General features: G+C 37.9%; 1 protein-coding gene across 1 annotated transcript; it reads left to right on the top strand.

Moving 5' to 3' along the window:
* The first annotated feature begins 579 nt into the window (after positions 1–579).
* On the top strand, positions 580–27,082 carry LOC127839960 (spectrin alpha chain, non-erythrocytic 1-like). Its single transcript, XM_052368351.1, is given in 25 exon segments — positions 580–627; positions 2,728–2,876; positions 3,185–3,374; positions 4,233–4,336; positions 6,798–6,960; positions 7,372–7,456; positions 8,089–8,273; positions 9,066–9,280; positions 9,943–10,041; positions 10,739–10,762; positions 12,015–12,135; positions 12,629–12,982; positions 13,322–13,555; positions 16,336–16,380; positions 17,535–17,671; positions 20,208–20,397; positions 20,566–20,745; positions 21,052–21,164; positions 21,725–21,745; positions 22,927–22,981; positions 23,580–23,674; positions 24,267–24,422; positions 24,740–24,886; positions 25,263–25,410; positions 26,455–27,082. Coding segments are annotated over 25 exon segments (3,384 nt in total). The 3' UTR covers positions 26,581–27,082.
* Positions 27,083–27,468: the final 386 nt, after the last annotated feature.

The raw sequence follows: 27,468 nt of genomic DNA on the forward strand, positions 1-27,468 counted from the left end.
GAGCGCGAGCCTTGGCGAGTATTCTATTTATCCCTTTTGAGTTTTTTCAACGTGACATTTAACATAAATAGATCTAATTACCTAAACAATGATTTCAATTCAGTCTTAAAAGCGCTTAAAATCTAACGAATGTAACCATGCGTAGTGATATAAATGTATTTGTTCTTGTACGCAAAATAGTCTTTAAAAATTCACACACAAACTGTAAAACAAGTAAAAATATCACCATATGCCTCGATCCAATTTTACGCAGTATGCGAATTGTAACACATTACGACCGCGAAAAAGAAGATTTTACTTTACTATAATTAATTTTATTTTCGAAAGAAAATGATCAAAATCCAATATGGCGGCGATTGCCTCCTGACAAAATGATGTCGATGTCAACATAGATCTGCATGTACACCATCGACGACCTTGACAATTTTGACGAGTAAACAGACAATTGCAGCGACTGACACTTTATTTGACGTAATAAACAGGGCAATACGTTTTCCGACTTCGGACGACGAATTTAAGGACGCGCAGAACGTGTTTTTTATAATGTTATGGGTATGCCGTGTGTGATCCGATGCATCAATGGCGCCCATGTTAAAATCTATTCCCCGGGAACAGAGAACGACAAAAGTACAAACAAAATGCAAAACACGTTCGAACTAGTATCTTACCTTTAATTTTCCTTCAAAATCCATCTAACAATCCATTTAACGCAATAATTGACGATTTTGAATCTAGGGTCTTTAATAATTATTTTAGCAAATAAAGACCCTTATGCCATCCTATCACTATATTCAAATGAGTTGAACTTAATAAACTTTCTTCTTCGTCACACGCTACGTCATGTACTCTACATTACTGCTGTTAAAATGAACCGGAGCAGTTTATCAAATAATAGCCGTTGGTTAACTTGGTTGCATTTGCAGATTTCTGCATACAATCATAATTATGTTTAAACTTGCACACTTTTTTATTTGTCTATGGTAAATGCCTTTATTGTACTAGAAAAAAAAATAATATATAAATACACAAATAATGGAAAACATTCCATTACACAACAGATACAAGAGTGGATAATACCCGTGTACAAAATGGGACGTTCCGAATTCCGGTTTGGTGCTATTTTTACCATCTCATACTTTACACGGCTATATGCCTAACGTGAATTGAATCGGAAAGCAAATATTGCAGATTATTTATGAATTGTGCGATATTTGTATGGCTTGTTTTACATTCTTAAATGTCGAAAGTATATGCATGGATTATAAACAATGCACATTACACGAAATAAGGAAAATGTGATAAATTGACAATTCAAATATGTCGATATACAGTAATTGTACGTGTGAAATAAGTCGCGTTTATAATAAATCGTCAAAATGTTTTTGGGGAAAATGATGCAATAAGTATGTCATTTTCAGCTGATTAATTATACGGATGGCGAAAACTTATGTTATATGACTAGATTTAAAGGTTGAAGGTCGTATAATTTTGAAGCTTAAGTTTTCTCGACTTTATTTCTTATGAAAAATCATTCAGGGGTAAAGTAAAAAGTAGTCCGTGCACGCGACAGGTATATCCCGCAAGGTTGAATACAGGCTAGTATATTCCATAAGGTGTTATACCGTCAATGTCGCGTTAAAAATGGGATAACATTAAGAATTATTATATCCTATGCAAATGACTGATTTAGCGAACCATTATAATAATGATAGTACAACTACAAAGAAAGACATTAAAAGTTACCCATGTTTTTTGCCTACATTCTTTGAGTAAGAACTTTAAAACAGTAAGGAAATCTTCATGAAAGGTATTAACCCTGTTGAATAAGGCATCATAAGGGGTTACATGGCACTATAATGAAAGCAAATTCCTTAATAGTTATCATAATTGACTTTGTATGAAATGAAAGCTCATGTGTTAGATACTTAGTAAGCAATTAATTGTTGTTGTTGTATTAAGAGCTTAACAGCCTGCTGTGTGCTTTACTAACACAACTTTGAACTTTTAACAATTAAGATATTTTATACAATTTCCATTTAGATTTTGAGCAGTTCATATCAACATCTTTTTATTTATCCATTCTTAAGTGTTATTTGTCAATGTTTAGTCAAATATTTAATTTTCTCCTTGTATTAAGAAATTTACTAGTTAAATCTGTAGTTTTAGATTTGTGTATAATATTTGTGTCTTACAGTCTGCTTAGGCTTTGTGATTGATTTCAATCTATTGTAGAAGTTGCTGCAGTGATATGTTTTGTAATACTGCAAAATCATTATAAGTCATGGACACATATCTTCATTGATATTGTAGGTTGACTGTTCCATGTATTAAACCCTTCACCACTTAGATACGTACATTTAATTAAATACCTTTCTTAATAGATTCAAATTTTAAAGGCTTCATTTCCTACCCATAGATACCGATGAGCAGCAAACAGCATAACACCTGAAAAGACTGGGAGTAACTCGCAATGTGCTTAGGTTTTATGCTGTTTACTGCTTATCAGTATCCTACGGTTGCAAATGAAGCCTTTAAAACTTGAATCTAGTAAGAAAAGTCTTAAATTAAATGTAACTTTCTAAGGGACTACAACCACATCAAAATGCATATCAGTATCTAAGTGGTAAAGGGTTAAATAGGTATTTAAGTGGTGCAGATTTAACCCTCCTGATGAGTCCCAAGCATTTGTTGCATGCAGACTGATAGCGTGTGCTGGCGTGTTCACAGGAACACAAGACAGAGATTGATGCGCGCTCGGGCACGTTCCAGGCGTTTGAGACCTTTGGTCAGCAGCTGCTCCAGAACCATCACTACGCCAGCGAGGATGTGAGAGTCAGGCTAGAGGAAATGGCGCAGGATAGAGAGGAACTTGAGCAGTAAGTGAAATGATGTTATGTCGCTGCTTTTTTTCACGGGACAATGTGGGTAAGTGGTGGAGAAATCTCATAGTTGCTTAACTATCTGTGTCGTAATAAGCTTTCTAAGTTTAAATTAAAACCTATTTAGTTTAGCTTGATTGCATGGAAAGCTTAAGGCCTTATTAAAATGCTCTCAAGTCTGTTTCCTGGGTAGAACCAGTCCTTGGTGTCTTAAGGGGCAATCTAAAGAGCTACAGAAATGAGCTATTTGCAACTTATCCTTTAAACAGTACTAAAGCAAAATTACTTCTATTTTCTCCCCACAGGGCATGGATCCAGCGCCGTATGAAGCTAGACCAGTGCCTGGAGCTGCAGCTGTTCTACCGTGACTGTGAGCAGGCTGAGTTCTGGATGTCGACCCGCGAGGCGTTCCTGTCTGGGGACCAGGTGGATGGAGACAACGTCGAGACTCTCATCAAGAAACAAGAGGACTTTGACCGCGCCATTGATGGACAGGTAGGTGGCACCTGGATGGCAGAGAGGTCTGGGCTGGTATTCCCATAGCATCTTGGGAAAATTTTAACTTAATTTGCACTTACGATAATAGGTTCATATCAAATTGTCTGTTAGCAATGTTGTGTCTTCTTTTTAAGAACATGTACAATTTTAATAGTTATCTTTATTTACTTGTTTATAATTGTAAAAGTACATGAGCATGGGAGAGGCTAAAGCTATTTTCTCGATTTTTCTAAAATGAAATTTGGTAATTTTAGAATCTAAGAAGGAAATTTACACAGTGTTTACATGGTTAACATAGATTTTACCCACTCATTGTATCATTAAACAGATTTTTCTTTGATCTGCAGAATGAATGCTTTTGAATTTTCTAAAATCGGCCTGTTTTACAAGTCTGCTCTATAAATCAAACTATTTCTGATCCACTCAAAGCCCTTATTTTAAAATAAACAATACATATATCAATTTTTGTAGTGACTTTTTATGCCCCTGGATCGAATGATCGAGGTATATTGTTTTTGGCCTGTCTGTCTTTCTTTCTGTCTGTCATTCTGTCCCAAAACTTAAACCTTACAGTAAAGTTTTGCAATAACTTTTGAAATATTGAACATAGCAACTTGATATTTGGCATGCATGTGTATCTCATGGAGCTGCACATTTTGAGTGTTGAAAGGTCAAAGTCATCCTTCAAGGTCAAAGGTCAAAAAAAGAAGAAAAAGTGCGCGCATTAGGGAGCATTGTGTTTCTGACAAACACATCTCTTGTTTAATAATCCTTCACTGTGATTATTAAATACTTGTTATTGTATATTGATTTAAAAATCTATCAGTTCTCTGTATTGTGTCCGTCTGTTTACAGCAAGAGAAGATTCAGGCCCTACAAGTGTTTGCAGACCAGCTGATTGGTGGTGAACACTACGACGCTGATGCCATCGAGGATAAACGTGACCAGGTCCTAGTTAGGTAAGCCGGAACTGTTCATGCTATCAAGACTTCAATGTGATAAATTGATGCACTGAATAAAATACATTTCATATTTGATTTTGATTTTGTAAACATTTGAATGAATATGTTCACATAGCTCTTGGATAATTTATAAAACAATTTAATGATGAATTTGACACTTATTTGCAGTGCTTTCCACAGGATTTTTTTCCGGCGCCCCGGGGCTGCTAGGGGTGGTTCGGGAGGGGTGTCCCATCCCGACGTTGATTTTTTTTTTAATTTAACGTGTCAATTCACGTTCTGTGGTGCGTTATAACTCAAAGAAAAACAGCGTCAAAAGACGTCATTTGGTGCGCTAGTACTCTTAAAAAAAATCCCACAGTCATTTAAAAATATTTTTTTTTTATATTGTTTAATTGTTTTAAAACTTTCCCGCACAGATAGTTAAATTCCGACTCGAACGAGTCCCCAATATATCCGTTTCAACCCGACTCTGTTACTGTATACTTACTACTTTTCAAGTTTCTATTTATTACCCGATAATCCCGTTTATTCCGTTTTTATCAATCACTTTCTGGTAAATATTTACGATAAAAGTTCTCAATTATTTCTTTAACACAAACCTTGCCATTTTTAAGTGACTATTTAGAGATTTGTTGAAATATTGCCTCTGAATATGCGTCATTCCCCTGACCTGTTGTGTGCTTGTTAAAACGCTCAATACACGCACACTTTTGTATGCAAATGACGCGACGTTGTACATGCTGCATAATTTTCGCGCTCTTTTTATATTGAGAAAAAGATTCGACACAAAATAAATTTGCACTGCTAATTTGAAGCAAAAATATTTAACGTTGCAGTAACATTTACATTCGGAAGTGTGTTTCGGATTAAAAACGCGTTAACATCGACTTAAGGGAATGGGTTTCGGATTACAAATTTAATTATTCTCATTTGAGATTTCAACAAATATTAATTGTTGCGTTATAAATTCAACGATAATTTGTTTAAACACTTTACGAGTCGAATAAATGTTTTGACGGAATTATGCATGAAATTCACGTTGTCCACGAGGATCACGGCCGGTTGCCATCATCAGTCTTCTAACTATCGATTATCGGACAAAACATTTACAAGTGTGCTTAATTAATTAAACGAAAATTTGTTAAAGCGCATAACGTGTCGAATAAAAGTCAGAAAAACGAGGTGAAATAGTTCTATAAATGGACAGGATGAAATATAAATGTACTGGAATTAAATTAGTATCACATAATTGTAACCGGGAGTCATTTGCACAACTTACTCGCTATAAGAAATTAATTTTTACCACTTTCAATTAATTTCTCTTATTAGTTATGAGTCATAGGTAACACTTGCTTACAGTAAAAAGGTGTGATGATGATGCCCGAAAGCGTCTTTAATGTACGGTACTGTACTAATGACCGGTTTTATATTACGTAAATGGTAAAACTTCTTGCTAATCAAGCTGCGATAAACTCTTACTTCATGCCCGACGTCAATCAAAAATAATGGTCGATAGTTAACCCCGCCCTCATAAGCATTCGCGTAACCGATTGGACGATGAACTTCACAGTTTGACGACTGGAAAGTTACCAGATACATCCTTGTCAGCATTGAAATGACTGTGTAATGTGGCTAGAATAAACGATACGCGCGTCATGCTATTCTCTTATCAGTGGATTATCCGTTACCCCATGTGGTGTTTATGGCGATTACTTGCGAAAGTAGGTACCGAGTGCTCTTTTAAAACAGGTAATATTGATACACTGATAGAGAAACCTTGATTTTTTTGGACAATCTCCACTTTCTTTTACTGAAAAATACACTGATCGGAAAATTTCAAACGCCCCGGGGACTATGATTTCGAAATTCAAGCGCCCCGGCAAGGGGCGCTTAAATGGCCTGGGGAAAACCCTGATTTGTCCATTGTTGATAACGATTTCTGCAAAATATTATCAATGGTAATATCAATCTGTTGACCTCTCTAAATGTGACATTGTCCTCCACCACTATAGTATGGGACATATTGTTTTTGCCCTGTCTGTTGGTTGGTTGGTTGGTTGGTTTGTTTGCCCAAACTTTAACATTTTGCCATAACTTTTGCAATATTGAAGATTGCAACTTCATATTTTGCATGCATGTGTATCTCATGGAGCTGCACATTTTTAGTGGTGAAAGGTCAAGGTCATCCTTCAAGGTAAAAAACCCAAATCCAATGGAAGTAATAAGCTTTAAAGTGAGATAATTATATGAACCTGCCAAATGAAAAAAATATAATAAATACAAGCGGCGCAGAAGGGGACATAGTGTTTCTGACAAACACATTTCTTGGTGACCTTGGTTTTCATTTGCAGATGGTTGACCTTCCCTTATACTGTTGCATTGGCTTATCCTCTATTTGTAACCTGGGCCTTTCCTCTTAACCTCTCCTCTGACCCTGACATCTTTTTGCCTGCAGATGGAAGAACATAAAGGATGCGGTGATTGACAACCGGTCCAAGCTGGGAGTGGCCCAGACGCTGCAGCAGTTCTCTCGGGACGCTGACGAGATGGAAAACTGGCTGCAGGAGAAGCTGCAGATTGCCAGCGACGAGTCCTATAAGGACTCCTCCAATATACAGGTGGGTGGCAACTCTACCAATATTCATGTATGTAGCAACCCCACCAATATACAGGGTTCCGAGATAAACATTTGCAAGCTGCGTTAGGATAAATGTTTTAAGTAGATTTTATCTTCGATTTCGTATAACTAATTAACCCTTTGCATGCTGGGAAATTTGTCGTCTGCTAAAATGTTGTCTGCTGAATTTCTAAAATTAGCATTTTCTTCGATTTTTATTTCAAAGAATACTAACAAAATAGCAAACAGTTTGGATCCAGATGAGACACCACTTTCTGTGGCGTCTCATCTGGATCCAAACTGTTTGCAAAGGCCTTTAAAATTCGGTTCCAGCACTGAAAGAGTTAAACTGATTCTCCTGTCAGTAAGCCTCACGTGCTATTTACCCTGATCATTCATGTTTGTGTTACATAGCAAGCACCAGAAGCACCAAGGTTTCGCGGCTGAACTTGCGGCCAACGCTGACAGACTGAAGGCCCTGATGGCCACTGGACAAGGTAAATATTTGTGGCATAGTGTTAAGGGTGAGATTTCATCCCCTTTCAGCTGATTTCCTCTCTTTCTCTGCCAAAACAGTTTGCTGTTGTTCATATACAAAATTAAAAATTTGATGTCTCTGTTTCATTTTCTCACTTTAAGATAAAGGTATATCATCGATTAAAAGTTTTTTAAGTTTTTCGCTTTTGCCTGCATTAATTCTTGAGCATCCTGATCAAAGTTAAGCTTGTGAGTTGTGGCGTCTCATCAGGATCCAAACTGTTTGCTATTCTGATAGTATTCTTTGAAAAAATTCGAAGAAAATGCTAATTTTAGAAATTTAGCAGACAACATTTTAGCAGACGACAGATTTCCCAGCATGCAAAGGGTTAATACATGTGGGTAAAGTACCATCCCAGACTAGCCTGTGCAGTCTTCTCATGCCAATAAGATACGACACTTTACGCTTTTATTGTATATTTCATTTGAAGGAAGTCTCTTTAGTGAACATGCAGTGAAGATTAAAAGTGAAACACTGATTGGCCGGCTTGGACTTTACAGTTTAATCTGGGACAACACTTTATGCACATGCATTAAAACCAGTTTTCAGAAAACTAGACTCATATCATTGTATTACTCCTTAAATTGACAGCCCTTATAGACAAGCACAAGTGCGCAGGCTCAGAGCCGGCGGTGCAGGCGCGACTGAAGAGCCTGGCTGAGCAGTGGGAGACGCTGGTGGAGAAGTCAGCAGAGAAGAGCGAGAAACTGAAAGAGGCCAGCAGGCAGCAGACGTACAACGCAGGGGTCAAGGACATTGAGTTCTGGCTTGGAGAGGTACGTACAACGCAGAGGTCAAGGACATTGAGTTCTGGCTTGGAGAGGTACGTACAAGGCAGGGGTCAAGGACATTGAGTTCTGGCTTGGAGAGGTACGTACAACGCAGGGGTCAAGGACATTGAGTTCTGGCTTGGAGAGGTACCTACAACACAGGGGTCAAGGACATTGAGTTCTGGCTTGGAGAGGTACACAAATGCACCAGGAGGTTTTGTTTAATGATTAAGATCGCTACAGATATGTTTTACAGTGTTTAGTGTGTGCAATTGCCCGTAAAAATGGAGTTTTTTTTTATTGCCTTGAAAAAAGTTTAATAAAAAATGTTTGGTTGTGCAATCAGTAAAATCATTATAAAAGATGTAGTTATGGAATTGATTTCATTTAATTCAGCAAAAATAATTCTACAAATGTTGAAGGAGCAGTATAATCCTCTGGTATTTCACACAATTAAACTAATAATTTACATATGAATCTTACTCAGGGATATAGGGTTTATGCTTCTGCATAAAGTGTTGTCCAAGATAAGCCTGTGTCGTCCACACAGGCTGCAGCCAGTCTAATCACTGATGACATTTTACTGACTTAACTGGATTTTTACTAATAAAGAGTCTGTATTTAAACCAAAAAGTTCATAAATGTAGGAAGTATTTCCCCTATGTAGCTTGTGCAGACTGCACCGACTGACCTGGGAGGAAACTTAATGCACATGCACTAAACCCAGTTTTCTGAAAGTGGGACTTCATTGCATATAATCATTTTCATCAATGATAATCATAAGCATATATTTCTCAGGTTGAGCAGATGCTGACTAGTGAGGAGTACGGCAAGGACCTGGCCTCGGTACAGAACCTGGCTAAGAAGCACCAGCTCCTGGAGGCTGACATAGCGGCCCACGAGGACCGCATCAGGGACCTCAACCAGCAGGCCGACCAGTTCATCGAGAGCGGCGTGTGGGACGCAGAGAGCATTGAGGTCCGCAAGAGAACCATCAACGAGAGATACGAGAAGTAAGGGGGTAAATCTTTACTGATTTGATGCAAAGCTAAAATGGCTATACACAAGCAACAAGTAACATGAAGTCTGTTCAGATTTTATGCTGTTTGCTGCTCATCGGTATGTTAGGGTTGGAAAATAAACCCTTTGAAACTTGAACCTACAAAGAAAGTTCTTAAATTAAATTGATGCTTTTTTAGGAACTACAAACGTGTTAATATGTCTATCTAGGTGGTAAAGGTTTTAAGGAATATTGTGCAAGAACAAAAGATCGTGCTGTAATATAAGAACAGAGGGGTGGACATAATGACTATCAATAAGTCATACGAGGAGTAATTTTCATATAGTTGCTAAGAAAAAGACAGCATTACAAACAACATAAAATGTGTGGGTTTGCACAGAATAAGAAATTTTCTGACACTTTTTATTCTAAAAAAGCAGAGATTAAATATAGAAAACATTCAAAGACAACATTCATTGGAAATCACTTTTTTTTCAAAAAGAACATGAAGAATTTAGATTTGATCCTTTACCAATATTTAATGATCATTGTCCACAAAAACCTATACACTTGGGTGCATTATAATTCCCGTTAAAAATCCTAAATGCATAAAAAATTATTAGTTAAAAAATCCTGTAAACACGTCTTCATATTATTTTTATTTGTCCATTTCAGGATCAAGGAGCTTGCCATCACGAGAAAGACTCGTCTCAATGAGGCCAACACCATGCACCAGTTCCTGAGAGACATTGATGATGAGGAGGCGTGGATCAAGTATGTACAAGGCTTCTTAAAGAATGGCTGTTTTTCACATATATGAGAAGTTTGAGACACAAACTTTCAAAATTTTAAGAAGATTGCCAGTAAAATTTCCATTCTCAATTAAAAAAAAGTTCCGACTCATTTTTTCCAGATTTTAAACAGTTTTCAACTCATTTTTAACAATTTTCAAAAGATCGCGATTGATTTTTTCACAAAATAAGGGGACCATGGCCGCTTCATAGAGATAAAAATAAGCACTGTCTAGATATTTCATGAAGAACAAACAAGAGATCAAGAGATTTAAGTATTTACAGTCTAGAGATGTATGTGTCTACAATCTAGAGATTTAAGTATGTACAATCTAGAGATTAAAAGATGTACTATATGGAAATTTTAGTGTATACTATCCAGAGGTTGAAGTATATACAATCTAGAGATTTATTTATGTACAATCTAGAGATATAAGTTGTTGATAAACAGGGGTCATGTTTTTGCAATAGATAGAATAGACACATTGTACTATATTCTGGTCAGAATCACAATATCAGTTTTTCAGTACTTTTAATTTTATAATGGTGTTCTTTATCTCTAGAAAAGTGAGGAAGAAGCATGTTTGAATATGAATTATTTAGAAAATTTGTTTATACGAATGCGGGGTTTGTTATGGCAAATGATATGATATTATTTGAGTACATTTTGCCACTCTTAGTTTAGATGCCCTGCTAGTGTCTGGGTGAGTAGGCCTGTTAACACATTACTTTGTCCAGCCTGTCTTTGGAGTCTTTCTATAGCCTGATACAAATCTGATCTCAAAGACAATACTGTAATGTCATGCCCTATGGAATATAAACTACAATTGGGGTGTGCTCTGTGAAAAGGGGGTTTAATGCATGTGCGTAAAGTGTCGTCCTAGATTAACATGTGCAGTCCGCACAGGCTAATCAGAGACGACACTTTCCGCTTTTATGATATTTTCTGTGCAAAGGGAGTCTCTTCTTAGCAAAGATACATATAGGCGGAAAGTGTCATCCCTGATTAGCATGTGCGAACTGCACAGGCTTATCTGTGACGACACTATACACACATGCATTAATCCCCCCCCCCCCTTTTCACAGAGCACGGCCTAATTATTAAGTATGAGCATGTTACTTTCAAATACTGTGAATTGATCGATGTGATATTTAAATTAATTAATCGAAAGTTATTATTCTCTGTTCTTCAATGGTATATGTACTTTGATCTCCACCTGTGACAAGATTGTGTTAAGCTACTTACTTTCACTCTATAAATCTTTGTTTTTGTATTTGATTGCAGAATATGTTCTACTTCTCTTATAAAAAATTGAACTTGTAGGAAATGTGAACTAGTATTGCCAATTGTGACATGATTAGCATGCTGTGTTTACAAACAAAAATCAGACTTAAAGCACAGTTTACTTTCATAGGACCTTTCGTCTATAAAATCTAACAACATGTTAAACTTGCGACTGAAGCATAATGTTTACAAAATAATGTCTATTCTCATTGTTTCTAATATTGTGAAAATGTGAAAGTGCTCATATGTAATGCATTGACATACCAGAGGTTACGTTACCATAGTGACAGTCCACACAGTCTGGTGTGCTAACGAGACCACAAAACCTTGTCTGTCTTCATAGCAAACACAGCGTAACTCCCGACCAGACTGCACTATACGCAGGATGGTTTGAACTATGCTATCTGCATATGGCATAAGACCCATTTTGGCAGGATGCTGCTCATTGTATCATAATGTAAATATGCCCTATCTGGGTTTCATTTCTCCTATTTTCAGCTAGTTTTACAACTTGTTCCCAAATGATCTTTGTTAACAACCTAGTAAGAGTGGTTGTGTATTTCCCTACAATCAGGTGGTTCCACGATCACAGCCCTGCTTCTGATGTTTTACAAGGTATGTCCACTGCCCATTACTGTTGAGTTTATCACTTGGTCTTGTTTGTGTTACAGGGAGAAGAAGCTGCTGGTTGGTTCTGAGGATTATGGGAAGGATTTGACAGGTGTGCAAAATCTTCGTAAGAAACACCGACGTCTTGAGGCTGAGCTGGCCAGCCACGAACCTGCCATACAGGTACAGTGTAGCCATACAGGTCAAGTGTAGCCATACTAATGATACAGGTAGAGTGTAGCCTGCCATGAAGGTAGAGTGTAGCTGTCACGGTAGAGTGTAGCCTGCCAAGAAGAGTGAAGCCAATATGGTAGAATGTAGTCCACCTTACCGGTAGAGTGTAAACATAATGGTAGAGTGTAGCCATAAGTCGTATTTGTAGAGTTTTGCCTGTCATACAAGTGTAGTGTCGCGGTGGCATAGTTTAGCTTTATGACTTCAAAATCATTTACATTTTGTCAATATTCATGCTTCAGTCTGCATGTCGATATGTGACTAATCATAGGATAAGAATCAGAGCAGCGAAAATTGTTGTCCCTGATTAGCCTGTGCAGACTGCACAGGAAAATCTGAGACAACACTCAACGCACATGCATTAAGCACAGTTTTCCCAGAACGCGACTCATTAGCACAATCCCGCAAACAAGCTCTTTGAAAGTCTGCTTTGCTGTTTCAGGCGGTGCAGGAGACGGGAGCTAAGCTGATCAGTGAGTCTGACATCAACACGGCCGACATACAGAACAGGCTGGAGCAGCTGGCCCAGAGTTGGGAAGAACTCAAGAACATGGCCGAGAACAGAGGACAGATGCTGGAGGAGTCTCATGCGTTCCAGCAGTTCTCAGCCAATGTAGATGAGGAGGAGGCGTGGATAGCAGAGAAACAGAGGCTGTTGTCTGGTGGAAACCTCGGGGACACCATGGCTGCAGTCCAGGGTCTGCTGAAGAAGCATGAAGTATTTGAGACGGACTTCCACGTACACAGGGATCGTTGTCAGGAGGTGCAGAAGGAGGGAGAGAAGCTCATGCATGAGGTAAACCAGCAGGATTGATTGTCATGGCAACCCTTTCAAGCTCAGATACGCACTTTGACACTTTGTAGTCACATAGATATTGTATACTTCAATGAGAATTTTACTGCATTACTGTTATGTTATCAATTTACTGAATATTTCTACAAATATGACATATGTGCCAGGCAGCAATAATATATTTTTGTAAATACCCTCCTATGGACTTTTAAGATAGGCTATGATAGTGTTTCAGCATACTTGATGAAAGTAGAAGAGTAACATACAAGTTATTTATGTATATATTTCTATGTATATGATATATTTTATACTTATATTATTAATATTTATTACTCTTTCCAGGGCAACCACAACCGTGAGAGCATCGCCCAGCGTATCAAGGGCCTGCAGGACAAGTTATCTTCCCTTGAAGAGGCAGCTGCTCTCCGGAAGGCAGGGCTCATAGACAACTCCGCCTTGCAGTTCATCTGGAAGACGGACGTGGTGGAGAGGTGGATAGCTGACAAGGAGACGCAGGTCCGGTCTGACGAGTATGGGCGAGACCTGTCCTCTGTACAGACACTGCTCACTAAACAGGTAGGAGTGCTGTTGGTTATCAGTAACTTGGGCTTGATTGTGATTATATGAGTCGTGTTCTGAGAAAACTGGGCATAATGCATGTGCGTAAAGTGTCGCCCCAGATATGCTGTGCAGTCAGCACAGACTAATCAGGGACGACACTTTCTACTTTTATGACATTTTTCATTAAAATGAAGTCTCTTCTTAGCAAAAACCCAAATTTAGGCGGAAAGTGTTGTCCCTGATTAGCCTGTGCGGACTGCACTTTACCCACATGCATTAAGCCCTGTTTTCTCAGAGTTGGGCTCATATTTTATGGGGAGGTTTTCTCAGGGTACGTTAGTCTGTTCAACTGGACCAAATCCTTGTCATGGTCACTTAAATGCAACAATTATGTTTGTTTGGGATTATTTTCTATTATAGCTGGTGTTCTAGGCTTCTTTGTTACACAAATTTAAAGCTAAGGTTTATTTTTCATTTGTTGTTGATGGTTTTTGTTATCAGATATTATTGGCTTTTACTTAGCTGTATATTTTTTAATATTGGTGAATGGTGTAACAGTAGAGCTGTAACGATTTGGTTCGATGCATCGAAAAACCGGTTCAATGCCGCCGATTCGTTTTCGATACCAATACGGCCAATTTCGATTCGATTCACTACAATCTCGATTGATCCGCATTTTAAACCTTACTTTCCAAATCCGTCGTCTAAACGTTCTTGTCATTTGTAATACGTCTTGTGATTGGTCAATAGTCAATATGGCATCCAATGAATGAATGAATAACATGCTGAGCAATACATCAGCCGGTAAAATAGCTTCTTCAACCATGCCGAAAGACGCATCGTCAAAATTATAATAAAAAGTATGTTAACATTTTGGGTTTCGCGAAGGTTCTGATGCAAAGGCAACTTGCAAAACGTGTTTTGTTGACGTAAGTTACCCATATGGTTTGTTTACTAAACTGTGTGCATTCTGTTAAGAAGTCAACTGGAAGTTGTTTATATACTTACATGTTTTTTTTCCTGTTAAACACATGTGGTACATTGTGCATTTTATGTTATTTAAGAATACACAACAGGAAGTTTTGTTAAATAAATGTGTTACTTATAAAACAATGTTGCGGTTTTATATTTCATTTAACAATTTAAACACTTTAAATGTACAACATAATAAGTTAATAGCAAATACCCTACATAGTAATTCATACTCTGGACAAACCAAACATGAAATAGTTTGCAAAATAAGCAGCAAATAGTTTAATCTGAATCGAATCGAAAATAATAGAATCGGACCATTTGGTATCGGAATCGAATAAAATCCAATGATTGGTGAATAGTGACAGCTCTATGTAACAGCATGTTTTGCTACATTGTTTTTTATTGTCCCCTACCAGTTTCACCAGAGGGGTCTTATAGTTTGCGCTCTGTCTGTCCTTCACAATTTTCTGGATCCTGTGATAACTTTAGAAGTTCTTAATATTTTTTCATGAAACTTGAAACATGGATAGATGGCAATATGGACATTATGCACATCATTTCATTTTGGTCCTACGTAAAAAATTTTGGTTGCTATGGCAACAAATAGACCAGAAATACTGCAGAAAATGGTGTTTTTATCTGGATCCTGCGATAACTTTAAAAGTTCTTAATATTTTTCCATGCAACTTGAAACATTGATAGATGGCAATATGGACACTATGCACGTTATTTCAATTTGTTCCTACATCAAAAATTCTGGTTGCTATGGCAACAAATAGACTAGAAATACTGCTGAAAATGGTGTTTTTTTTGTGGATCCTGCGATAACTTAAAATGTTCTTCATATTTTTTCATGAAACTTAAAACATGGATAGATGGCAATATTGACATTATGCACGTCAATTCATTTTGTTCCTACGTCAAAAATTCTGGTTCCTATGGCAACAAATAGACTAAAAAAACTGCTGAAAATGCTGGTTTTTTTTTATCCTGCGATAACTTTAAAAGTTCTTAATATTTTTTCATGCAACTTTAAACATGGATAGATGGCAATATGGACATTATGCATGTCATTTCATTTTGTTTCTACGTCAAAAATTCTGATTGCTATGGCAACAAATTTAAAAAAAGAGTTTTTTTCCTGACAATGGTCGAATTTCTGACAATGGTGGAGCCGGTAGGGGACATAAATTGCTTGGCAATAGTCGTGTTTAATTGTGGTCAGTACTAACAGCTAACTTGTAAAATCAACACATATACTGGCTAATATATATTAGTGTTATTAACTACTGAACTAAAAGTCTTTCTATTATTCATAGAATCTGTTTATGCATACCAAAACATGTTTAGAAATCATTGTTTACTCATGGGATGTCATTTCATTTCATTGAAGTCATCCAACCATAATAAAGTCATCCAATTTGTCATTCAAAAAAATATGTAGCCATGTGTATGGTCAAATTACAAATTACACTAATTTTAAGATAAAAATATTCGTGATGAGGTATTAATCCTTTCCCAAATAAGAAACAAAGTGAAAATGGCTTTTGCAACCAGCATAAAACCAGAACAGCCTGCAAGTGACTCGCATTCTGTTCAGGTTTTATGCTGTTTGCTGCTGATCAGTAACTGAGGATTGTAAATGAAGCCTTTAAAACTTGAATTTAGTAAGAAAGGTTTTTAATTAAATGTAACTTTCTAAAGGACTACAAATGCGTAAAAATACGTATATAAGATGAACAGGGTTAATATGAAAAAGCTTGGGTTAAGCATGGGTAAACATTTGCTGTAGTCTGGCTGTGTGACTGCATGTATTGTAGATGAGACAAGCAGCTTCACTGACAGGGTACCTTATGGTGAAGAAGGTAGCTTTCACCCCAAGCATTAATTTCCCACCCTGAACAATATGAACATATTACTGGCAAAACACTGTTTTCCTACATGAAATTCAACACTATTAAAACACTGCTTCTGTTTGTTTATATATTTATATTTGTGTCTTCCCCAAGTATCACCTTCTAAATGATTTTCCCATGTATAGATTATATGTCATCATACATACCTTATATAATATCCTGTTTTCACACCTTAATGCCCTGTTCTTAGCTGTTCTTATGTTTGTTGTAAGTTCATAAGAAATATTAAGCACTCAACTTTGTCTTCTTATTTAAATTCTGTTTAATGTCAATTATCTCTAATGCTTTGGGTAAGTTTTTCTGCTACTTCAGATATTGTAACACAATATCATTCTAGATGGTACTAACATTCATCTAATTGCCATAACTGCATGCCAGACATCTTGGAGACAGGTGCTCGCAACTTCTAATGGCCAATCAACTTACAGCAGTTGAAATTTTGAATTATTTATGAAAATTTAAGGTTAACAAAATTTAACTGCAATTTTATATTTAAATAAGTAAATAATTCTTAATGTTGTTATGTTGCATGTGTAAGTTATATATCACCCATTTGGTGCAAAACGGTACCATGTGACATTTAAATTAGAAAGGCACTTGGTATATTTATTTGCAGCAATTGGGCGAATAATTATGTATTTTTTGTTGCCATTATTGCCATATCTTTGAGGGCATAAGTATGTGAATTAAGTACTCATAAATCAGCTTTCCCAGGAAAAGTTTGAGTATGTTTACGGACTGCCATTATATTGCGGAAATACTGTTGAATAGTGTAAGAAATCCAGACAAACATAACAAACTGTCAGCTTGATTGGCTGTTGAAGTTTTAAGCAACTGGGATCATTTATGTGAGTTTTGTTCTGGGAAAATTGAGCTTGATACATTTGCATAGTCCGCACATGCTAATCAGGCACGACACTTTTCTCCTTCATGGAATTGTTCATTTTAAAGATGTTTCTTCTCAACAATCAGTATAGGCTGAAAGTGAGGTGACTCTATGCGCACATGCATAAAACCCAGTGTTCCCAGAACATGGTTCGTACATTCCTGATTCACTGAATTTCCTTACCTGTTTATCTGTGTATTATAATTATGCTATTCAGGACACTTTCGATGCCGGCCTTCAAGCTTTCGAGAAGGAGGGCATACAGACCATAACAATCTTGAAGGACCAGCTTATTGCTTCCAAGCATGCCAAGACTGCGTCCATTAAGAAGAGATATGACGATGTCATGAGCAGGTAAGACTGCGTCCATTAAGAAGAGATACGAGGATGTCATGAGCAGGTAAGACTGCGTCCATTAAGAAGAGATACGAGGATGTCATGAGCAGGTAAGACTGTGTCCATTAAGAAGAGATAGTAGGATGTCATGAGCAGGTAAGACTGCGTCCATTAAGAAGAGATACGAGGATGTCATGAGCAGGTAAGACTGCGTCCATTAAGAAGATATACGAGGATGTCGTGAGCAGGTAAGACCGCGTCCATTAAGAAGAGATACGACAATGTCATGAGCAGGTACGACTGCGTCCATTAAGAAGAGATATGACGATGTCATGAGCAGGTAAGACTGCGTCCATTGAGAAGAGATACGAGGATGTCATGAGCAGGTAAGATTGCGTCCATTAAGAAGAGATACGAAGATGTCATGAGCAGGTAAGACCGCGTCCATTAAGAAGAGATACGACGATGTCATGAGCAGGTAAGACTGCGTCCATTAAGAAGAGATACGAGGATGTCATGAGCAGGTAAGACTGCGTCCATTAAGAAGAGATACGACGATGTCATGAGCAGGTAAGACTGCGTCCATTAAGAAGAGATATGACGATGTCATGAGCAGGTAAGACTGCGTCCATTAAGAAGAGATACGAGGATGTCATGAGCAGGTAAGATTGCGTCCATTAAGAAGAGATACGAGGATGTCATGAGCAGGTAAGACTGCGTCCATTAAGAAGAGATACGAGGATGTCATGAGCAGGTAAGACCGCGTCCATTAAGAAGAGATATGACGATGTCATGAGTAGGTAAGACCGCGTCCATTAAGAAGAGATACGACGATGTCATGAGTAGGTAAGACTGCGTCCATTTAGAAGAGATATGATGATGTCATGAGCAGGTAAGACTGCGTCCATTAAGAAGAGATATGACGATGTCATGAGCAGGTAAGACTGCGTCCATTAAGAAAAATTACGAGGATGTCATGAGCAGGTAAGACTGCGTCCATTAAGAAGAGATACGACAATGTCATGAGCAGGTTAGACTGCGTCCTTTAAGAAGAGATATGACGATGTCATGAGCAGGTAAGACTGCGCCCATTAAGAAGAGATATGACGATGTCATGAGCAGGTAAGACTGCGTCCATTAAGAAGAGATACGAAGATGTCATGAGCAGGTTAGACTGCGTCCATTAAGAAGAGATACGACGATGTCATGAGCAGGTAAGACTGCGTCCATTAAGAAGAGATACGAGGATGCCATGAGCAGGTAAGACTGCGTCCATTAAGAAGAGATACGACAATGCAATGAGCAGGTAAGACTGCGTCCATTAAGAAGAGATATGACGATGTCATGAGCAGGTAAGACTGCGTCCATTAAGAAGAGATATGGCGATGTCATGAGCAGGTAAGACTGCGTTCATTAAGAAGAGATATGACAATGTCATGAGCAGGTAAGACTGCGTCCATAAAGAAGAGATATGACGATGTCATGAGCAGGTAAGACTGCGTCCATTAAGAAGAGATACGACGATGTCATGAGCAGGTAAGACCGCATCCATTAAGAAGAGATATGACGATGTCATGAGCAGGTAAGACTGCGTCCATTAAGAAGAGATATGACGATGTCATGAGCAGGTAAGACTGCGTCCATTAAGAAGAGATACGACGATGTCATGAGCAGGTAAGACTGCGTCCATTAAGAAGAGATACGACGATGTCATGAGCAGGTAAGACTGCGTCCATTAAGAAGAGATATTACAATGTCGTGAGCAGGTAAGACTGCGTCCATTAAGAAGAGATACGACGATGTCATGAGCAGGTAAGAGTGCGTCCATTAAGAAGAGATATGACGATGTCATGAGCAGGTAAGACTGTGTCCATTAAGAAGAGATATGACAATGTCATGAGCAGGTAAGACTGCGTCCATTAAGAAGAGATACGAGGATGTCATGAGCAGGTAAGACTGTGTCTATTAAGAAGAGATACGAGGATGTCATGAGCAGGCAAGACTGCGTCCATTAAGAAGAGATACGAGGATGTCATGAGCAGGTAAGACTGCGTCCATTAAGAAGAGATACGAGGATGTCATGAGCAGGTAAGACTGCGTCCATTAAGAAGAGATACGATGATGTCATGAGCAGGTAACCAGCTGTGGGAATCAGTCAGTGGGACTGGTAGAAAATGATAAACCAGTTTAATATTAGCATAACAGAGAATATTATGTTATTTTAAATGAATATTTATTAAAGGTGTATGCATAAAAGATAGAATTGTTGCATAGTTAGGTGTAAAGCAAAAGAAATTACTTGTATTATGATTAATGAAAATTTATGTAAAGAGTTTTTACAAATGTGTAGAAATTGTTGCACACTTAGATATAAGATCAAAAGAATAACACATGATTGATTGATATTATGTCATATTTTGGAAAAAGGTTCTTTAATGTACATAAATAATTAGCTGTTTTTAACTTTTACATTCATATTGAATATGTACATGAAATGCATGAAAAAAATTGGAAAGGTATACTTTCATTAATTTTATGTACAACTTCTATCCAGATGGAAAAAACTGTTGGACGACTCTGACCAGAGGAAGCAGACGTTGCTACGGTTACAGGACCAGTACCGCCAGATTGAGGATCTCTACCTGGCTTTCGCTAAGAAGGCCTCGGCCTTCAACTCCTGGTTTGAGAACGCTGAGGAGGACTTGACTGACCCAGTGAGATGTAACTCGGTAGAGGAAATCAGGGTAAGTATTGGCAGGGAGATCGCTTGGTTGTTAATTGGGCGTAAATTTACGATATTGTATTAATTTGGTCCGATTATATGACTAAAAAGCACTGCTGTTTTGGAAAAACAGCTTTGTGGTTTGTATAACTCATGCACTAATAGTATTATTCCCCCCCCCTCCCCCCAGCATCTGCGTGAGAACCACGAGCAGTTCAAGGCGTCTCTGGAGGCGGCACAGGATGACTTCAACCAGCTGGCGGCCCTTGACAAGGAGATCAAGAGCTTCAACGTGGGCCCCAACCTGTACACCTGGTTCACCATGGACGCACTGCAGGACACGTGGAACAACCTCCAGAAGATCATCAAGGTACGCCCTCTAGCAATAAGAGCAGTGTGGGATATGGGAGTATGGTACTTTGAATGATAAGGGCAGTGAGAAACATTTAAAGTGTTGACTTGCACAAAGGGCAGTGGGAGATATAGGAGTATTTATACTCTTATAATTAAGGGATTTCGAGATACACAGTGTTAAGTGTTGCATTTACAAGGATCATGTCTAAGCTTCCAGAGAAAACATTCATTCACTTTATAGTTACATCAGATTCAAGTCAGTAAATATGGTTGTGATGTTTGCTATGTTCAGCAACCAATGAATGTGTTTGTGTTGTTACAGGAGCGTGATGTGGACCTGCAGAGTTAGCAACAGAGGCAGGAGGAGAATGATCAGCTGAGGAAGCAGTTTGCACAGGCTGCCAACGCCTTCCATGGCTGGCTCACGGACACCAGGTATGTACTGACGGCTTCTTACTACTGGAGTCTTAATATTAGCCTCGCTGTGGGAAAACTAATCTGGGACCATTCTTTCGGGTCATTTATTAATCCCAGTTATTTCAGAGCGAGGCTCAGTTGTGAGCTGACAAGCCAACCGGCGGGGCGAGTGAAATAATTTTGGAAAACTGGTCTGTTTCTGTAATGAGAGTCTTAATTCATCGGCTTATAACTCATCGGATGAAAGTTTACATGCATTGTTGAGGTTATTTGCACACTTTTATTTAATCTTTATTTTTAGAACTGCACATGTTTGTATCTGATGTATACTTTTAATGTTTGTTGTTAATAAAGACTATCAGAATTTACACTGTATACAGATCGTAATATACAAGGGTATTTCCAATTCTTTTTATACTTTGATGTTAAGACTTGAAGAGATAACAAGAGGATTGATTTGAAATACATTTCTACGTAAATATAGGACCACCTTGTATAGAGTTTTCGTTCAATTTGCACTATCTGAGTGCTGTGTCTTTAACAGACATTTGCTAACAGTGTTTCCTTCCTATTTCTAGGATGTGGCTGTTAGACGGAGGGTTAATATTCCATTTTTGCTAAGTTTTCAGCATGAACTTGCATCCTGACCTTTAGTTGATCAATACAAAACACGTCAATCTTACACATGGTTGATGATTTGACCCTTTCCCCCTTAAAAAGCAAAGTGAAAATGGCTTTGCAAACAGCATTAAACCAGAACAGCCTGCGATTAAGTCGCTGTCTGTGCAGGTTTTACGCTGTTTGCTGCTCATCAGTAACTAAGGGTTGGACATGAAGCCTTTAAATTGAATGTTGTAAGAAAGGTATTTAATCAAATGTAAATTTCTAAATGACTTCAAATCTGTCAAAATGCGTATCTAAGGGGTAAAGGGCTAAGTTCAAGTTAGCTATTTGTAGGCATGTGACAAAATGTTTGTTGTAAGCTGAAGATTCTGACTGCTGATTGGTGTTGTTGCAGTTCAAGATTAGCAATGATATTCATGTGTTCCCGGAGACTGTTCTCATCCATAAGTTCAGCATGTGTTCTTTGCCAGTATGATGCATGGCGTGTCCCCAATTTAGTTACCATAGCATACTCGTCTCCCATGGATACCAGACAGTAATTTCTTGTGATCCAAATACTAGTGACTGATCAGCAAGTAGGAACTTGCTGACATAATTACCAACTCACGATTACTCTTTGCCATGTAGCGCAGAAGGGCTGGTCAATAAGTTAGAAATTTCTTCTTCAGTCAACCCTTTGCTGCTGTAGTGCCTGACCTGTACATTCTGCAACCGCTATTTGAGGCTGACCTGGTCTATTATTAGGATTTCAACCCTGCCAGCTCACCTCAGCAGAGGCTGCTCACTTAAGATAGCGTGTGCAGGAATGCTCCACCGTTAGATACTAAACCTCTAGTGCCTGGCCGAGTTGTGTAGTTGTGTCTTCTGACAGGACTTGATTTATGATTAATGTTGTTGTTACTACCACGTACTAATATAATCTGAAAATGCTATTGGTATTTTAATCTTTAAATAATTTATCAAAGGTACAAATTTTTCAGTCATAGAAAATAAGAGGAGATAAGTCCATTTAATAATATAATTTGATATTATGCATTTTACTTATTTTGCCGTATGTTTGGGGATGTTTCCTTGGTTTATTGTTAATAAGATGAAGAGTATCGAAGACAATTCTCTACCAAAGCATTTGCATGATGATGATGATGTGTGTTTACAGGTCGGCCATGATGGAAGGTTCTGGTACACTGGAAGATCAGCTAGAGGCTACCAAGGTAAGCAACTCTTCCAATCAAGATACAATTTACTCCCTCAGAACTGAACCATAATTGAACCAAAATAACTGAAAACCAAACTGATTATCTGGCTTTGGTCCTGTTATTTTCGCCTATAGGCTTAAGGTGCAAAATCCCTTGGTGTGCTGGACTCTCTGTGGTACTTGTCACAGACAGAGCAAATCAATGTCAGACATTCTTTCTGACAGTATTGTTTCAAGTTTTACTTATGTAACAGTGCGTATATGACTTTCACTCTGGTGAATGGACGTTATGTTGCTGTCAGATATGTGAGTTAAGCACCTCTCAAGTTTCAAGCTGCCTACTGAGCTGTTTAGTAAGTGACCTATGCTCTGAGAAAACTGGGCTTAATGCATTGTGTAAAGTGTCATCCTAGATTACCCTGTGCAGTCCCAACTTTTCTTTTTAAAAAGTATCTTCTAAACAAATTCCAGTTAAGACTTAAACCCTGATTAGCCTGCACAGAGTGCACAGTCCAATCTGGGACAACACTTTATGCACATGCATTAAGCCCAATTTTTCCCTGATAAGACTCCATTTGTAAAAATGTGCAACATTTGCTGTGTGTGTCCTTCAGAAAAAGGCGGTGGAGGTACGCTCCCAGAAGGGTCAGCTGAAGAGAATAGAGGACCTGGGGACAGCCATGGAGGAGAGACTCATCCTGGACAACAGGTACGTTACCATGGAAAGGAGACTATACATAAATATAGGCTGTGCTCTTTGAATAGGGTGTTTAATGCATGTGCGTAAAGTACTATCCCAGATAAGCCTCTGCACAGGCTAATCAGGGACGACACTTTCCTCTTCTATGATATATGTCGTTTAAAGAAAATCTCTTAGCACTTTACGCACATGCATTATACCCCATTTTCACAGAGCACAGCCCATATAAAACACATATACAAATCAAACAAAAAATGTTACATCGCGCATAAATAATTAATGCTATTTGTGTATGTTAGTTTTCCATTGCATGTGTAATGAAGTAATTGTAACTGAGATTTTTTCTTGATGCCTTTAAAAGCAGTTGCGTATTGGATTTTTGTTCTTGATGAAATTAATTTATCATTTACATTTTAATTTCTGTTGAAATCAGATGATTTTATATTGATTGTATATGTCAAAGATAATTGACATTTTGCTTCTATGGACATGGATATATATATAGAGCATATAGAGAGCTTTCAGCAAGGAAATATAATTCATGGTAGTTTGCCATTCCTATACTACTATCTGATTATGCCCCTTGTTTTCTGGTTCCCAGGTACACCGAACACAGCACAGTGGGTCTAGCCCAACAGTGGGACCAGCTAGACCAGTTGGGTATGCGCATGCAGCACAACCTTGACCAGCAGATCCAGGCGCGCAACCGCAGTGGAGTGTCTGAGGACGCCCTTAGAGAGTTCTCCATGATGTTCAAGTAAGTTCATGTTCATATGAGCCAGACTCTGTAAAATCAGGGCTCAATGCATGTGTGTCAAGTGTTGTACCAGGTAAGCCTTTGTATTCCGCACATGATTATCAGGGACGATACTTTCTGCCCAGACAGGATTGTTGTTTAGAATATATTATCTTTAAACAAACATTGTCTGGTTATCAATACATCACTAGGTAAAGCATATTTCATTTCCCACATTGCCTGACTTATTTAAACCTTATAAAGGGAGGTTTATACCTTATAATATCTTTACATGGTTGTATTCTGAACGCTTACTGACTGAGTGTTTGTTGTTGCAGGCATTTTGACAAGGACAAGTCTGGCAAGCTGGACCATCAGGAGTTCAAGTCCTGTCTGCGTGCCCTTGGATGCGACCTGCCCGTTGTGGAGGAGGGTCAAGTTGATCCCGAGTTCCAGGCCATACTGGACATGGTGGATCCCAACAGGTTAGCATGACAACATTTTTTTGCATTTTCACTATTTCATCAATTTTTGCGTTTTTAATATTTATTATTTATAATAAAAAAGCAACACTCTGGAAGTGGTTCATTCTTTCTGCTTCTTGTACAAATTGGACAAAAATATACTAAAAATGCTTACAGTAAATGCTGTATCTTTTTCATCTATGGCATCTGGAATCCTACATATTTTACCATTTCTATGGTTGTTCCAGCACTGGAGCAGCCCATTTCAACACATTCCTCCTAACCAGTCTATTTCAACGCTCTACAGGTCTATTTTGACACTCCTCCTGCCTTATTTCACCCTTCATCATTCCTCTCTCACCACTCATCTATACTGGTGTTGTGTTTTCAATTGCAGGGATGGCCACGTGTCTCTCCAGGAGTACATGGCGTTCATGATCAGCCGTGAGACAGAGAACGTGCAGTCGAGCTCAGAGGTGGAGCAGGCGTTCAGGGCCCTCACCTCTAGAGACAAGCCGTACATCACCTCCCAGGAGCTCTATGCCGTGAGTATCCATCATGTCACACCTTACAACTTCTTTTATTTGTCCCCTACCGGTTTCACCGGAGGGGACTTATAGTTTGCGCTCTGTGTGTCTGTCTGTCTGTCTGTGAGTCTGTCTGTCTGTCACACTTTTCTGGATCCTGCGATAACTTTAAAAGTTATTCATATTTTTTCATGAAACTTAAAACATGGATAGATGGCAATATGGACATTATGCACGTCATTTCATTTTGTTCCTACATCAAAAAATATGGTTGCTATGGCAACAAATAGACTAGAAATACTGCTGAAAATGGTGTTTTTCTGGATCCTGCGATAACTTTCAAAAGTTCTTCATTATTTTTTCATGAAACTTGAAACATGGATAGATGGCAATATAGACATTATGCACGTCATTTCATTTTGTTCCTACGTCAAAAATTCTGGTTGCTATGGCAACAATAAAAAAAAACCGACAATGGTGGAATTTCTGACAATGGTGGAGGCGGCAGGGGACATATATTGCTTGGCAATAGTCTGGTTACTTCTTTATCGTATTATGCTGATGGCTCATTTCTGGCCACAGAACTTATAACATTCCTAAGTTAAATGTAAGTCTTAAATGTAAAAATAATGCACAATTAATTATGACTGTTATGATTATTCCGTTATTCAATGTCAAAGAGCCATAAAAGACCATGTACTAAATAATTAAATAACTTTTCAAAACGATGATATAGCATGGGTTTAGAATTGTTTTATGGCTGCCCAGGTGGCTGGTCTTAACCCATTCTTGCTCAGAAGCAAAGTGAAAGTTGCTATAGCAACCAGCATAAAACTAGACTAGCTCTGAGTAACTCCTTTAAAACTTTAATCTTGAATGAATAAAATAATTATATTTAAAAAAAAATTCTTTAGGGACTACAAATGCGTAAAGTGCATATCTGAGTGATAAAGGGTTAAGGAGACAATACTTAGTTCTTTTATTCCACCTCATATTCCGGTGTATGTCTATTTCACCTAGTTCTGATATTCCACCTCACACTCCGATGTATGTCTTTTTTAGAACCTGACCAGGGAGCAGGCAGACTACTGCATACAGCGTATGAAACCTTTCATAGACCGCACTGGACGCACCATACCAGACGCGTACGACTACGCAGATTTTACTGCAAATATGTTTGTGAACTAGCAAACATTGTGTCACAAAAAATGACTTTGTAATAGGTTTAGGCATTGTGTTCTCATTTTATTCACGATTAAATGTTTATACTCTGTTTTGTGGTATGTAACCATTGCTTTTTGTGAGTGTAGCAAATGCTGTATCTAGTAGCATATGGTGTATTGGCATAAATTTATGAACTAATTCAATTTATTTTTATTTTTCTCTTCCAGCTTCAATGTATTTGCTTTATCAAGTGAAAACAAGGAGAATTTCATATATTCATTTTATTACTTCACTTTTTATACTAGTAAATATATATACACCTGACAGATGTATTTTTCATGAATAACTAGAAAAAGAAATATCAAATCAATTAGCTTTTTTAATTTATGATTAATAGGCATGTTCAGTGAGCAAACAAATTATGGTAAACAAACATATAATATTTCTTGTATTGGTTTTTATGTTTAAATATCATGTAAACAATAAAGAACAAGTTGAAAGATCTTAATAAACTTTTGTCTGAAAATGACTTTCTTGTCAATGGTGTTTATTCAACACTACAACTGGTTTAGGTGTCAGATGCATCCCTTTGGAAACCAAAGTCTTAATGTACCAACTTGTCTGGGCATTTCAAGATACAATATTTACATTCACATAATCTATCTTCAAATAACGCGCATATGAGTTTAAAAAGAAATTGACTGCAAATTTAATTTGCAACATAGTAGTATTGTATGTTGATAGGATCATAACAACATGAAATAAAACACACAATAGTCCAACCTGTGTACTGCAGTCGAGTTTGGTTCCGGTCGACATTGATTTTTGGCAAAGGTATGAGCCTTGGAAATTTTCTCTACAATAACAGTTTTCTGAAATTTTTTGCTTAACACAAGCCGATATTTACATGAT

Source organism: Dreissena polymorpha, chromosome 7 (genome assembly GCF_020536995.1).
Source record: "Dreissena polymorpha isolate Duluth1 chromosome 7, UMN_Dpol_1.0, whole genome shotgun sequence".
NCBI classification, from domain to species: domain Eukaryota; kingdom Metazoa; phylum Mollusca; class Bivalvia; order Myida; family Dreissenidae; genus Dreissena; species Dreissena polymorpha.